The sequence below is a fragment of the Nomia melanderi genome, chromosome 2 (assembly GCF_051020985.1).
Source record: "Nomia melanderi isolate GNS246 chromosome 2, iyNomMela1, whole genome shotgun sequence".
Lineage (NCBI taxonomy): Eukaryota > Metazoa > Arthropoda > Insecta > Hymenoptera > Halictidae > Nomia > Nomia melanderi.
Genome location: NC_135000.1, coordinates 20,184,267 through 20,198,441, shown reverse-complemented (window position 1 = coordinate 20,198,441; position 14,175 = coordinate 20,184,267). Strand labels below are relative to the sequence as shown.

General features: G+C 41.3%; 1 protein-coding gene across 2 annotated transcripts in view; it reads right to left on the bottom strand.

Annotated features, from left to right (window-relative positions):
• tei (irregular chiasm C-roughest protein teiresias) overlaps nucleotides 1–14,175 on the bottom strand; it is a 463,293-nt gene that overhangs the window by 204,276 nt on the left and 244,842 nt on the right. For both annotated transcript variants that reach the window (XM_076364369.1, XM_031981571.2), the window contains 2 exons: nucleotides 13,436–13,772; nucleotides 12,494–12,729 (listed from right to left, as the gene is read on the bottom strand). In XM_076364369.1, the coding sequence (XP_076220484.1) occupies nucleotides 12,494–12,729; nucleotides 13,436–13,772 (573 nt within the window). The remainder of the gene's footprint in view (nucleotides 1–12,493; nucleotides 12,730–13,435; nucleotides 13,773–14,175) is intronic.

The following is a 14,175-nucleotide window of genomic DNA, read 5'->3' as shown; positions in this document are numbered from 1 at the left end:
GGCCAGAAAACAGAACAATAGTTCGTATATCAGCGTTCTGATCACGCGCCGGGGCTGCATTAAAGGATATGCGACGCGAGAGCAGTTAATTAACTAACGCGCAATATCAGTAGCCAAGATTAGAGCCAATTGACTATCTTACCAACATCGAGGCAATAAAGGAGCTTAATAAACCGCGATCCCCTTTCTACCTCGATTTCTTCGCGTAACTGTGCCAAGTGATCGCGGGTCGGTTTATTATTAACATTATCTTCAGCCCTTTATGTCGCTTCACTAAACAATCGGCTTTATATTACATTGACACTTTTATAGTACATCTTAAGATTAATGTACAAGAAGTTTTAAAGTTTATGGATAGTAACTGGAATATATAAAAAACGTACAAAAAGGTATAACCATCTTCAGTGGGAATATTTCAACCCAAATATAACTCGGGAAGTCTTTCATCATTTTCGAGTTGAGTTGATAAAGTCTTCAATTGGTCACTTAGCGGATTCTAGAGATTGATTTTGGTCTAGACCAAGTTCAAACTATGAAATCTATATACTATAAATAAGAAAGTGAAGATCGTGTAGCCTAGATGGCCAGTAGGGTCATGGAAACTTAGGAACTTAGCCTGGCACTAATAGGATCTTAAGCTGAAGATCTCATCGTGTCAAAGCATCCACTTAGTTATCCAGCGAACTGAAGTCACTAGTTTTGGTCCAGACCAGGTTTAAACTATGAAATTTAGGTGTCATCGAGGAAGAGATGAAGATCGAGCAGACTGAACGATCTCTATGGCCACAGGGACCTCTCAGTATACTAGTAGCCTTTTAGTCTCAGATTAAAAATTCTTATCACACTCGATATCAATTTTAGAAAAGTTTTTATAGTTATACAATGTTATACAATGCGGTTAATCTCTAAGTGGTTACCTTGACCAACATTCTGATAAACAAAGTTCTATGTACATAACAGGAAAAGTACTCCTAATTTGAGAACAAGGCCAAGCAGACTTTCAGTTGAAATTAACTTTCCCCATTATTCTGGTGTGCTGATAGTCGTTTCTCAACTTAGTTAAAATATTTCTCCAGTCATACAAACGTGCCCAACTTATTCCCACATATATATGTATTCTCTCATTTTTCTCCTCTTTTGGAAAAGTTTTCATTGCATACATTACCAGGTCAGATCTCAAAACTGTTTTCGAAATGCAGTTTGCTTACCCCCGTTAAATATGTATTCTACATTTGCAAATAAATTTTTTATCCGATGCAGCATTTTGATATTTTTCGTGGCTTTTCAGAACATAGGTTAAGATAAATATTGGAATAAGTTTCAGAGGTAGAACTTATGCATTTGTAATAGTCAGAACTTTTCCTTGCAAAATAAAAGAATGCTCAATAACTTTTAACGAAGTCTATACTGCATTTAAAGTATAATAGAGTCCCCAATATCTTATAAAATTTATATTTGCGTAAGTATTGTCGCTATTGTCGTGTAGGTCTTCTTTTCCCTTGTGGATTAAAATAAAATTTTAATTGAATGGATTGTAAATAATATACTAATATTGCAGCAATACTAAAAGTTTGGATGCACAAGGATATCTAATAATAATAAACATTTTTATTAGACTGTACTAAAACAAGTGAAATGAATAGATACAAAAATACGTCAAACTAGAATTAAAAAAGAATTTATTCCGGGGGTTAGATGGCAAAATGCGGTACGTCCAATTTTTGAAAAAATAGGGGTGTGTACTTTCCATGTACGTATGTATACAGGTACCTAGAAGTTAGCGAAGCAAAATATCTCTGTACCATGTAGTACAGAAGAAGAGCTCGGTGGTAATTCACGTATTTTTAAAAATACCGTGACATTTCACACCCGAAAAAAGCTCAGAAACTTCCGCCCCGTAAAATTAGGACAACCAGAGAAAGAACAAAGCAAAAATACATGCCGCCGAAGAGAAAAAGTAAATGTCACTGAATTCTTTTGATTTCGAGTTAAACATTCAAAAAAATACATTGCGCTGTATTGAGTGATAATCCTTTGTTGAAAGATAATTGAACAGAACTTTGTAAAAAAATCAAGCCTGAACGGGTTAAAGTAAATGTGGATATAAATAAACATATATTTTAGTAAAACATTAAGCACGTAGAATACCAACCAAGACGAATTACTATAATCCACTCAATTAAACAATGACTAGTCATAAATATTTCTACACTATTAGCAATGGTACCCAATTCTGTCACATTCACCAAGATAAAGTGCAATACTACCAACATAATTCAATAAAACAGTTCAACACATCAATGACAAAATAATTCCAGCGAGCGTTACAAAAGAAATCACAGTGCGAGTGGTTAACATTCTACGGACGCTCGTCGAACCCATTTCACCGACGTTACCGGAAGTGCACTTTCTTCGGCGACCTGTATCGTTGTTCGTCGCTAAATGCACGGGCAACGATAACGTCGTCGTGCGGAGGAGAGTTGTCGGTTCGAATGACAGCCCTTCAAGTGTACCCGTCGACCGGAAGCTCGAGGTTATTGACTCGCCACTCGAGTTTCTCGGTGGTGTTCGGCAACCTGTCTAGCCCGTGCTAGCTCGCACTCGCTCGCTCGCGTATCCCCTCAAGACAGAGGCGCGGGATCGGCGAAACGAATAAAAGAGGCAACTTGAAAGAACGCGGACCGGAACGGTAACAGGTAGCAATAGACGACTTTTCAAAAGAGGAAATCTCTTCTCTCCGCCGAGCGTCGAGTATACACTGACGAATGCCACCGTTCCCACCGCGTTCCCCTCGGGGCCGCCTCATCGCGATAATTAACTTTGTGCTAATGATCGACTAGACGCCGAGGTGCGTTTCCTATCGTTCGGAACTTTTCCCCGGGATCGATAAGATTTCACTTGAAGGAAGCGCCTTTCACAGTGGGTACTCATTTGTGACGGGATTCTATTGTCGTTTGCGAGGAGATATTGTTGTACAACGGAATTGTGGGGTAGTTCGTCACGCGGATCTGCGTGTGATATTTTGTAATTTTGTATTCGAGTCTTTTTTCATTTTTTAGGTATTTATATACTACAAGTGTTTTCTATATTCGTTTCGTTGTGTTCCAATTTAACCTGTTAACTGTGGAATGTAGTTTGAACAATCTCTCGTTTTGCGGGGAATAAAACCAAAAGTGAAGTGTACTCGTTGTGGGAGTAGAGTGCGAAGTGACTGACTTGTTCAACGATAACTCTTATTTATTAATCAACACTTACAAGATACGCGTAAAGATTTTCGTCTGACCTAGCGCCAGAACGAATGGACGTGAAGTGAAGTCTAGCTATCACGGCGGCTTCCATGAAACGTCGCTTCATCCCCACATCTTTGTCCGCAGACAAAGATATGGGGTACATGGAAATTCCCATGATTCCGTTCGGAAAGGAAGGTTTTCCCCCACGTGCGGAGCTAGGTGGTTTATTTGTTTCATCGTCCGTTTTAGGGCTCGACAATTTAACGCACCCGCAGGGATCTACAACGAAAGAAAACCTTTCCTCTGTCCTGTTATGCAGCCACACTCGTTAAACGCAGGGCGAATGCACCTAGAGTACATCTTAATGAAAAACCAAAGCTAAACAAAAAAGAATTACATGTTTATATGAAAAAATAAATAATTACAGTCTTAATTATTCTTACTACTGTTACTCTTATTACTGCTTTCATTACGTTTAGAATAAGATGCACGACAGCAATTTAAATAAATCGGTAAGACACCAGGTATATTTATGAATTGTTACACAAGCCAGCTTAGTGGATTAAAAACCACGAGAAGAACCCGTACACTCGACCCTCCCACGCTATAAACACGATATGATACACAACCAGGCTAAAAAATAGGTGTCGCACTGTCAATAATCGTTTCCAGTAACATACACGTGTCACACGAGCGTCCGGCGAGCAAGAGTAATCGCGTGCTTGATAAACGAGACGCCACGCGCGCCGAGTCGAATTCAATGTCGAGAGGGGAAGGCCGGCTTATTGACGGTGCGAAATTAAACGGAAAATGATTACCCGTGGGCAGTGGCCCGCGGCTATGGGCCGCGTTTTAAACGGGCAGCAGTGGAAAACCCGAAACGCTGGCGGACGCCACCTCTGCAAATCACCTGCGAAATCAAGTTATAGCGAGAACAGAGAAGCACGGCCAAACGGGATACGTAATGCTGCACTGTAACCGAATTCGGGATCAAACTCGATCGCCAAATAGGCCTTCTCTTTTTTTCATTCCCATACTAGCGCGTATAAGGCTATCATTACAATGGACGCGTATCCGGACGGACTGACGAATAAATATTTGAAGGCTACTGCATATGTGTACATTGTCAAGAAGGGTGATTCTAGGTGAGGTGGCCCTACTTGATTTAGATGATCTAAATATCTTTATTGTTTTTAAATAACAATAATGAAAGAAGGTTTCTATTTTTGTACAGTGAACATTGGATAGTTATAACACAAATTAGGATGCAACTGTTGCAATAATGGAAACGTTTCGATTCTAAGAAAGGAAGGTGTTGAGCATGGAAAAGGGCAACGCGAGTGAAGGAAACAAAAAGACTGAAAGTGGAAGCTATCTTTTTCGTTAAGCAAAGGGAGGAAAGAACCATAGTATATATTTAATTATTTTGTCATATCGAGTAGGTCTGAGTGCGTATTAAGTGTAACCGCAACTTAAGTCGTGCAAAAAGAATCCGCTCGCTAATAACAAGAATCGCGCGTAGATACACACACCATCGATCGTGTCGCTAACTCGTTAAAGCACGTGTTCAAGCCTGCCGACACGGGACACCGTTCGCGGAATCTAATCGACGCCGAAAACGTGCGCGGTCCAGATACCAGCGTTTCGTTGTGGGGGTGTCCGCGAGTCTAGTGACACTTGTGATCATCTGTAGAATCGAATTTCAACGTCGGTCAACTTGTCGAAAGGCTGTCACCTCGAATTTGGTTTTGAACGGCTTTCTGTTGTGGAAATAAAAATTTTTACGAATTTTTTACAATATATGTAACTGTCGAATTACTTTTAAATAGTTATGAAGACTGTCAATCCTACAATTTTTATAGAACAGTACATTGAAATGTTGGTTTCCACAATATTCAAGAATCGTTTAAAAGAAGCTAGTCTTTCGACAAAGTCACCATAAATTCTTCTTTTTATTATTTCGTTCGCCGAACTGTTGGTTGTGTAATTCTGCCCCGAGTTTAGCTTTATGCAGTTGGAAAGTGTTGACCTGCTCTGTTGACTCGCGTGATAAGCAGCAGATGCTTATGTAAATTCACGCTTTTGTTAACTGCGTTCGCGGAAATGGCGAGGAAAGGAACATTTAGCTTCTTTGTTGGGAAGTTGTTCAATTGCAGATGAATTTGGAATTTCTGTTCAAGTTTCGTATGTCCATTTATAGTGTCCAATTGTATTGCAAGAACGGAAATGAATATGACACAAACTTTCAATTGCTATGAGATTCAATATTGAGTTGGACAAGAGACGTTGCACATTGGTATAACTGATATTTGCTCGAAGAATAAGGAGGAACAAAGGAAAACAGTAAAAAATCCCTGTGAGAGTGACGAAAAGTAGAAAACGATGCATCAAAGTTCAACAAGTGAATATTGGAAATCTGTGAAGTGAAGAAAGACAGCGATTGTGATCGATCGATCGATGCTATCGGTGCTAGAGAATGTTCCATTAATTACGCGGAAACCTTCAGCTAATCAATGGGTAGTTAGTGGCCAATGGTTGGCTCGCATCAATAATCACTGGGCGACGTGGTAGTATAGTACTGTGCTTTGATGCGCTAATTTACACCAGCTGCATTAATGCGCCTGTCCCACTGGTCCGGAACGACGATTGTCTAAGTGCGTGTACGATCCCAGACCAGGTATGCCAAAGACGCCGCGAACAAGACGATATATTAAGGTTAACCGCCGTGTATATTCAAACCACCCATTAGACATAGGCATACGTGGATTCACCATTCGCAGAAAATGCGGAATTGCAGAAATTCTGGCGGGAATTGCATATCAAGTCTCTTATGAACTGTAGATATTAATAGAAATTTTAAAAAATGGAATTGACAAATAATTTCATTGTCATGTTCAAATCAATGAGTTTCAGTAATTAATTTAAAATATGTTCCCCAGATGTGTCTATACTTCGTAAGAAAATACATAAAGGATTGTCTCACGAAACAATAGGTACAACTGAATATAACATATTAATTAAATACTTAGCATCACAAAGTACCTTTATTCAACTATAGATCAACATACTCCTCTAATAATTTACTTGAGAACACCTAGGAAGCGCTAAGAGATTGTACTTACATAAAACACAGTTACAATATTACCAACAAATCCAGTAAAAATTGATAAAATACCTAACTGCGACAACAAAATACAACACCCACTCTGTCTGCATACAGGAGCGCGAAGGATGAATCATTCCACAGGCAACACTCGTAAGAAAAACGACCACGAATCCCCACCAAACGAAAAGACAACGTATACTCAGTCGCAAAGATTTACTCACTGGCGTCGCAACAATGAGAGTTGTTCGAGGTCCCGCCTACCTGAGTGCATTATACTTCAGCCCGTTATAAATACACCGTGTAAACGTCTCGGTGACACTGGCTGGCGTTCCGGTAGTTCCGCGGCTTCCGCTTTTGACTGGTGACAACAGTGGAAACAATAAACGAGCCCGGCCCTAGCCGAGGCAAACTTTTCCTTTTGTCCCGTGGCGTACGAGGTAGCCCCTTGCAAAAAGAAGTTCTCGCTCGGTTTACGACTAAACAATACTTTTATCTTTCGGAATACGTCGTCCGGAGATGGGGCAGACGCGACCGCGCTGCATGGCAAGAAGAGGAGAGGCGAGGCGAGGCGCGACCGCCTAATTAAATTCGCCTCGGAGAAGGGAAGGCTAAATAGCTGCTCGCGCCGCCACGCGACGCAATAAACTTGTAAACGGCGAAACAATGAACACATCCGCGGCGGCTTCGAATTGTTAAGTTCATTAATGAGCTACGCCGACGTGTATCTTTAATTAATTCGGTCCAGGGGCTCGTGAATTGTTATCCCAACGGCGAGCCAAGAATATCTAACAATTCTTCCGTTCAACCCGAACCGCATAATTGCGAGATTCTATCCATTTTTTTTCTCACTTCGGGCTCTCGGTTTTTCTTACGCTTGGAACTTTTATTAACTGTGTTAATTATTAGTGGTTACTGAGAAAGCTGTGGGCGAGGAGCCGCGTGGTTCGTAGTCTAGAAATATGGGTTTGGGATTCATTTACGCGACTATTATTTGAGGAGACGGGTTCTTGTGATATTATAAAATATCATTTTCATATTATGAAATAGAATTTTACTTAATTTTTTTAAGAAGACTTTTTAATAGAACCGTGGAATATTTATGTGAACCGAAGATATTTTAGAGGATTTTTAAATTGAAGGTTAATCAAATGTTTTCTTCGACTGGGAACGTAATTACAGAAACTTTTACGAAGCAGTTTGTATCTTGATATGTTTGCTATTAATTTGTTTGAATTATATTATTCGTAGTTACAAGAAACTTGAACTGTTGCTGGTTGATAATTAATGTGAGTCGCAAAAGATAGTAATAATTGTGATGTGTTACAATAATTTCAACATTTAATATCCACTCTATACACATCGGCTGCTCGCGAAGAGCAAACGTTAGAGAACCGAGAAATGAAACCTAAAGGAAATATAGAATTTTTCCAGAAAAGCGTGGACTCACCATTAATGTCGTACAACGTTCAGCACTCACGTCTGACGACATTCATAGTGCAGTATGCCGGATATTCACGAAAAAGGTTCACGTGTAACGAAGTAACTAGAGTTGTAAAAAGAATACGGGAAATAACCCGGTTCTTAATGTAACGAATAATCAGCGTCCTCACTGGGATAAAACATTCTGCAAAGAATGGGATAATAATGTAACTCAAATTGTACTTTCTCGTTACAAGTGCGCCTTCTGTTGTAAGTTAAAATTAACATGAATCACCGTATTTATTCAGAGAATAAACATTTAGCAAAACATCTGAGCAAAAATGATAAAAAAACTTTGAAGTAGATTTACTGTCATTAAAACTGCTCTAATTCAATTAATTAATTTCACTAAATTCCCATGTGCACAAAACTACAGTCTATCTATAGAATATATTCCTTAAATTCAATCAAACGATCAATTAATCTTCACATAACCGGTAATTACAAATAAAATACGCAAACTACTTATATCAATGAATTCCCTCTGAAACCCTTTCCATCGCAATTGAATTCAAAAGACTCTCTCACGCCGTGGAATCCATAAAACCGTCCTCAAAACTCTATCCTCTCGTAACAACCAAAATTCAGACAAAAGCCCGCAAGGAATCCAGCAGCAATTGTAAAAAGGGGGCGAGCAACATCTGAAACGCAACCCAATAACCATCATCCGTCGGATCGACGTTTTATTTCCAGCAATCCCGTGCGCTCGCGCGGATTTCCACAAAAGGAGCTCACCGTCTCTAGACGAGTGGCACGAGACAGACGAAGAAGAGCGGGAGGGAGTAGACGGTGCCTCGAGTCGACAGTGGTGGGAGTACCGAAAACTTATAAAGAACGATTCCGTGGATGTCTACATGAATCAGGCCATTATCATGCAAACCTTAGGAAAATCGAACGCCATCGAGAGACAATATTGCGCGGTGGGTGGAGCAACGGCTGGGAAGGGAATGGATAGATAGATGGATGGGACGAAGGAACGGTATCGGTGGATGAGAGGAGAGAAGGAAAACGGAATGCCACGAATTTCGTTCGCGTGGTTCTGACGATGGAGTTTCCAGCGGCGCGGCGGCGGCGGCGGCCGGCGAGCAATGGTATCGTAGCCCGGGTCTGGCCTGATAAAGGAGAAAGCCCCCGATATTGGTCAGACAGTGGAATGCCCTCTATTCGCGTCGGACAACAAGATTTCTCTCTGTACCGCTATACGAGTCTCGTCAGCCTTATGAACCGCTGGCCCACGGTTAGGGAGAAGAAGGGAATGGCTCGATAGGTCCGAGAGTTCGGACGCGAGGGTTGGAAAGGGAGAGGAGAGGTAGGTCGACGGAGAATAGGGGCGGCGAGCGAGCGGCGAGGGAAGTTAAAAGGAAAGTCAAGGGGATCGAAAGATTGCGATTGGAACAAGTACTGTTAAGCGTCAATAGTCTGCCCGTTGTCACGATCAGACGTTCCCCGCAACACGAGAGCCACACGCGTAGCCCACCCCCATGCCCACGCTGTCCCGGTCCGAGGAACAAGCCAGTAAATTGAATTTTGGAGGGGGGTGAAGAGGATCGAGCGAGACGGTGGCGAGCAGGTGCACGTAACACCCGGCTGGGAAAAAAGAGAAGAGGTGCGGGGTGAAGGTACCGGCTACGGACGGGCATCGTTCGTTTCCGCAATTCAGCCACTTAATCGCCGCGGAGAATGTGGGAACAAGATGGAGCTGGGTTGGAAATATTCTTCGAGTATGTGTGGACTTTGTAAGTGATGTTGAAGATTTGAATTGCAATGCCCAGTTTATTTGTTGAAGGAACACTTTGCGTTCGAACTTCTGTTGGAAATATTCTCCTGTTTTCTGGTGAATGTGGACGACTTTCTTTGAAATTGACTAATGAAAAAATATACGTAAATTAAGGAAGATATTTTATTTGAATATTTTATGTGTTGGTGTTTCATGCAAGGAATAATGTTATATGTAAAAGTTTAGGATTTTTCTGTACCGAGTCAAGCGGCGAATCACATCTCGAGTGGGGAGGGTTAATATGAAATGTGATGGTTTGAAAGAATAGAGCCAATGATAAACTTTCTATAATTAAGAATTATTTGTTCTTCAAACTGAAAATAATTTGATTTAAATTGAAGACGATTGAAGTTTCTATTTTTCAAAAGAGAAAGTTATAACTGACTGCTATTCGAGCGTGACAAATGTTTTCCTATATTTGAATGAAAATGTTGAAATGGTTGTTGAGTTTTCAAAAATAAATTTTCAAATCGCGGGAGTCTTCCCACCGCTCAGTCCAACGCTTTCTGTCCATTTGTCGGATAAATTACGGAGAATTTGGCCGAGCTGCCGCATAAAATGCGCATTATTCTTTACTTTTTCTTGCCCGCGAATAACCCGCTGGGAACCCCGAGGGCGCTAAGCAAATCTATCCCCATCAGACGCAGAACGACGTTTCCACCCCTTCGTTCTCTACGACGCTTCTCCTTTGTGTCGCGCGAAATTCTGTGAAACTCCCGAGTGTCGGTGAGACAATGATTACGATTCCCACAATTGCAAATTTTACTCAACTAAAAATATTTTTATGTTACACTCACGATGGTCATTTTAAAATGACTTCATACAAACTTCTTTCAACTGGAATGCTAAGACAAGGAAACTGAGAATTTATCGAATTCCTAAGTAGAATTCAATACCGCGTCGGAAAGAGTATCCACGGAAAGCAGCCGATTCTTACTTTCAAATGGCGATACTATTTTTCGTGCAATCCCGAGTTAAGAATGATTCCCGTCGGATTATCTTATTTGAAAGGCAAAATCTTATAGAGTAGTTTGATATAAAGACTTTTCAACTGACTGCCGTCGAGTGCGGGTCGCAGTCATCGGTGTACGAATCCATTATTCAACGACCGATACTTAAACCCCGTTTCATTACCAAATGGAAGACGATATTGAAATTATAAAATAAGATGCAATTACGATGAGTGAACTTCGTTTAAACGACCATATAACACAACCGACATTCTCAATCATCATTACTCACTCCAAAGAAAAAAATCGAATACACAGAAAACCCTACAAAAACAAATAAACCCTGAAGTTCCAATTAGAAGTGAAATACTCCATTCTATTTAAGAACAATCAGCGATAAATGGTAATAAAATCCCCGAATCACAGACTCGACTGAAACGTCGCGTATGTGGTACACGAAAAATTAGTCGCAGCTACATGAAAGATCACCGTCAGCCCTGGGTCCCGCGTAATGCAAGGATTTTATGCATATTAATCCGCGTCACTTGGCCCGGGACGACAGCATCGCGCCGCATGAATATGCATCCGGCGTAAATATTGTTTTTTCTGTTCCCCCCTTTTTTCCTCTCCTTTCTCGCCGCTTTTCCATTTTTCCCTCTCGCTCTTTTTTCCCCGCCGTTGACATACGCGTCAGCCGGCACCGCGCGGTTTTCTGGCCGCGCGCGGTTGTCTCCGCGACGAAAACGTACGTACACGCCGGAACAATGGCGCCGCATAGCGAAACAATCGGGACGCGGCCGCGTGACGCACTTCAACCCTCTTTGCCGGCTCGCTCGAATCACGTTCCAAATGAACCCACGCCACACCGCGACGTTTCCCTACCGCGGACCACTTTTGTTTTTAATATCCCGCCGTCCCGCGTAGGACAGGCCCGACCTTTTATTTTCATTCGAGTGCTAGACGTCCCCGACTGTCCGCGGCCCGGCTGCTCTTTTCAGCGACCCCGCCACGAACCTTTTATTTATCATCCCTTCCCTGCATGCCCGTGGTTCATCTGCACGCCGCGTACGTTACGTGATATTTAATTCCGACCGGTGCCGGTGTCTCTCCTCAAATTTCGCGCGGAACGCACCGATGCCGCGCGAATGGATGCTGATAGAGTCCTCTCTGATAGCCATGTGGTTCCGAACTGTGGATGATTTAGGGGTGGAGGGAGTTTGATAACCAGGAAATTCTGATTTTTTGTCAGAGAGAATACTGAACTATATTTTTATCTTTTTCTGTTGATTTGGAGACGGTGTTTTAATGTTGAAATTTGGGTTCCCTGTTTCTTTGTATCTTGAAGATTATTGGATATTGTTTAGAAATGTTTTGACTGTTTTATAGTATATTTATAGATATTTGTCATGGAAGCAAGGCACGTGTTTAACACCTTCCGTACCGCGTGGAACGTATACGACCCACATTGAATTTTCCGTTCAGACCGAAAATGAATTCTCATTGAGAAACGAAGAACTTCTTAAAAATTTATTGTAGAGTGAAATATAGGCATCGTAATATCATGTATACTGTAATTTATACATGAGTTATCGTTAAGTTAGTTCCACAAAACATCGCCTATTTCTCATTAGAAAAGTTTCGATTGTTTCTCGATTGTAAAAAGTTAAAATTCACATAATGAATATTTTAAATAACGTCGTCTAATCAATATGTTCTCTAATACATGTGATTTTATAACGTTTAAAACAGTTCCGATTATAGTATCATTAGAAAGTTCTATTTATACGCGAGACGTATATGTAATTAGAAATTTCTATGTACCTATATAACATTGATATCTACTAAGTCTGATTGCACATTTACCAACATAAGTGTCCGGTGTAAACAATAGTGTACGCCAATTAAAGGGACCGACTGATGTTAGCGCGATAATAATGGAACAATGACTCACCAAGAACAACGAGCTTCACAGGTCTGCCAGCGAGAATCTTCCCCTGGTCGTCCTCCAATGTACAGCCCCATATACCATCGTCTTCTAATCTAACGTTGTCTATATGCAACGAAGCCGTGGTGGAATCGCCAATATATCTGTGTCCTGTTCCACTCATCTCCGTCTTCGTGTTGATTGTAATCATATCCACTGGACGTCCCTCGTGCAGCCATGTTGCCGGCCGTATTTTGTAGCTCCTAGCAACGGAACGTATTAATTAGCGTATTAATTTGAAGGGACGACGCCATCAATAACATCCAACTATCATCGCAAAGGTATCAGCTCTATTGAATATTAATAACATCGATATTGCAACCAAGGCCTATTCAAGTATAAAAAAAAGTCATTTATTTATAAATTCTGTAAACAGAAATTGTAGATGCTTTCTTGAAACACGAAGAGAATTTAAACAAAATACTGTATACAGTTCTGGTTATATTAATAACAAACTTTGTTCAATTGAATCGAATAATAGTATATAATAAACAATTAACGACCTCGTCATTATCACTAAAACAATTCAGCTATTCCAATCAACCTTCCATTCCATTTTTATTTCACATACGACTCAATCTCATAGTTCTCTACAAAATTGATTACCATATTGCCAATACCCAGTGCTCAACAAAATACTCTCCTCGAGCAGGTAAGAAATTTAATGTCAAGGGGCACGAAATAAACTCCGCGCTCGCACACATCTCCCGTTTTCATCCACTCGGCTCCATTTTCAATGGGACCGTGCACTCCTCGAATGAAAGAAAATGGGAAAGCGAAGGGTGGAGTATTTCCCGCGCGATGAAACGGACGTCTCGCCGGCGTGGGACGGAAGAAGCGGAGTCGTAATGAATCTTCTCAGCATCCGTTCATGTACGTTCTATTTGTCAATAAAGAACCCTAAATTACCTGGCCTCGGGCAGCAGCAGCCTCGAGTGATTTCCTTCTAGCTCGCACGGCAGTATGACCTGTTTGTGAGGTTCCACCTCCATCTTGAAGGGTGGCTTTGACGGCGCGGCAGCTGTATCTAAGGAGACTGGAACATTGGTTGTAGCGGAGGAGCTGGTAGACCATAAGTCCTCTTCGGGGGCTAAAAGGGCCGCGGGCTGCGCCACGTCGTCGGACAGAGAAATCAACGTCGAGCTGGACGGCGTTGTGCTCGTGGTGCTTGTCGTGGTTCTTCTAGCACGTCGGCCACCCTCCTGTCTGCCTCGGAGGGTGAACACGCCGGCCTCGTTCACCGATCCTGCAACAAAACGAGACGTTTGTCACTTCGGGGCCTCCATTCAACGCCGGACGCTCGATAGAGACGTTATTTTACTTTACAGCGGGTACACACGACTTTCGGCAAAGGTTCTGCACGCAGTATGAAACTCTTTTCGAAATGAAATCCGAGTTGAATGGCTGCGCTGAACGATATTGAGTTTAACAGGTTTCAATTACGGTTTAACGAATGTCTGATGTTATTATTACTTTTAAGTTAGATTAGAAAACAAGTTTTGTATGCAGTATGGACACCTTTTGAAGTGAAATGGGAATCGAACGGTTATGTTCAATGACATTGAATTTGATAGAGTCTACTTGTGACTTAGTGAATGTTTGATGTTATAATGATTTTAAATTTAAATTAGGAAAGAAGAGTATTTTGT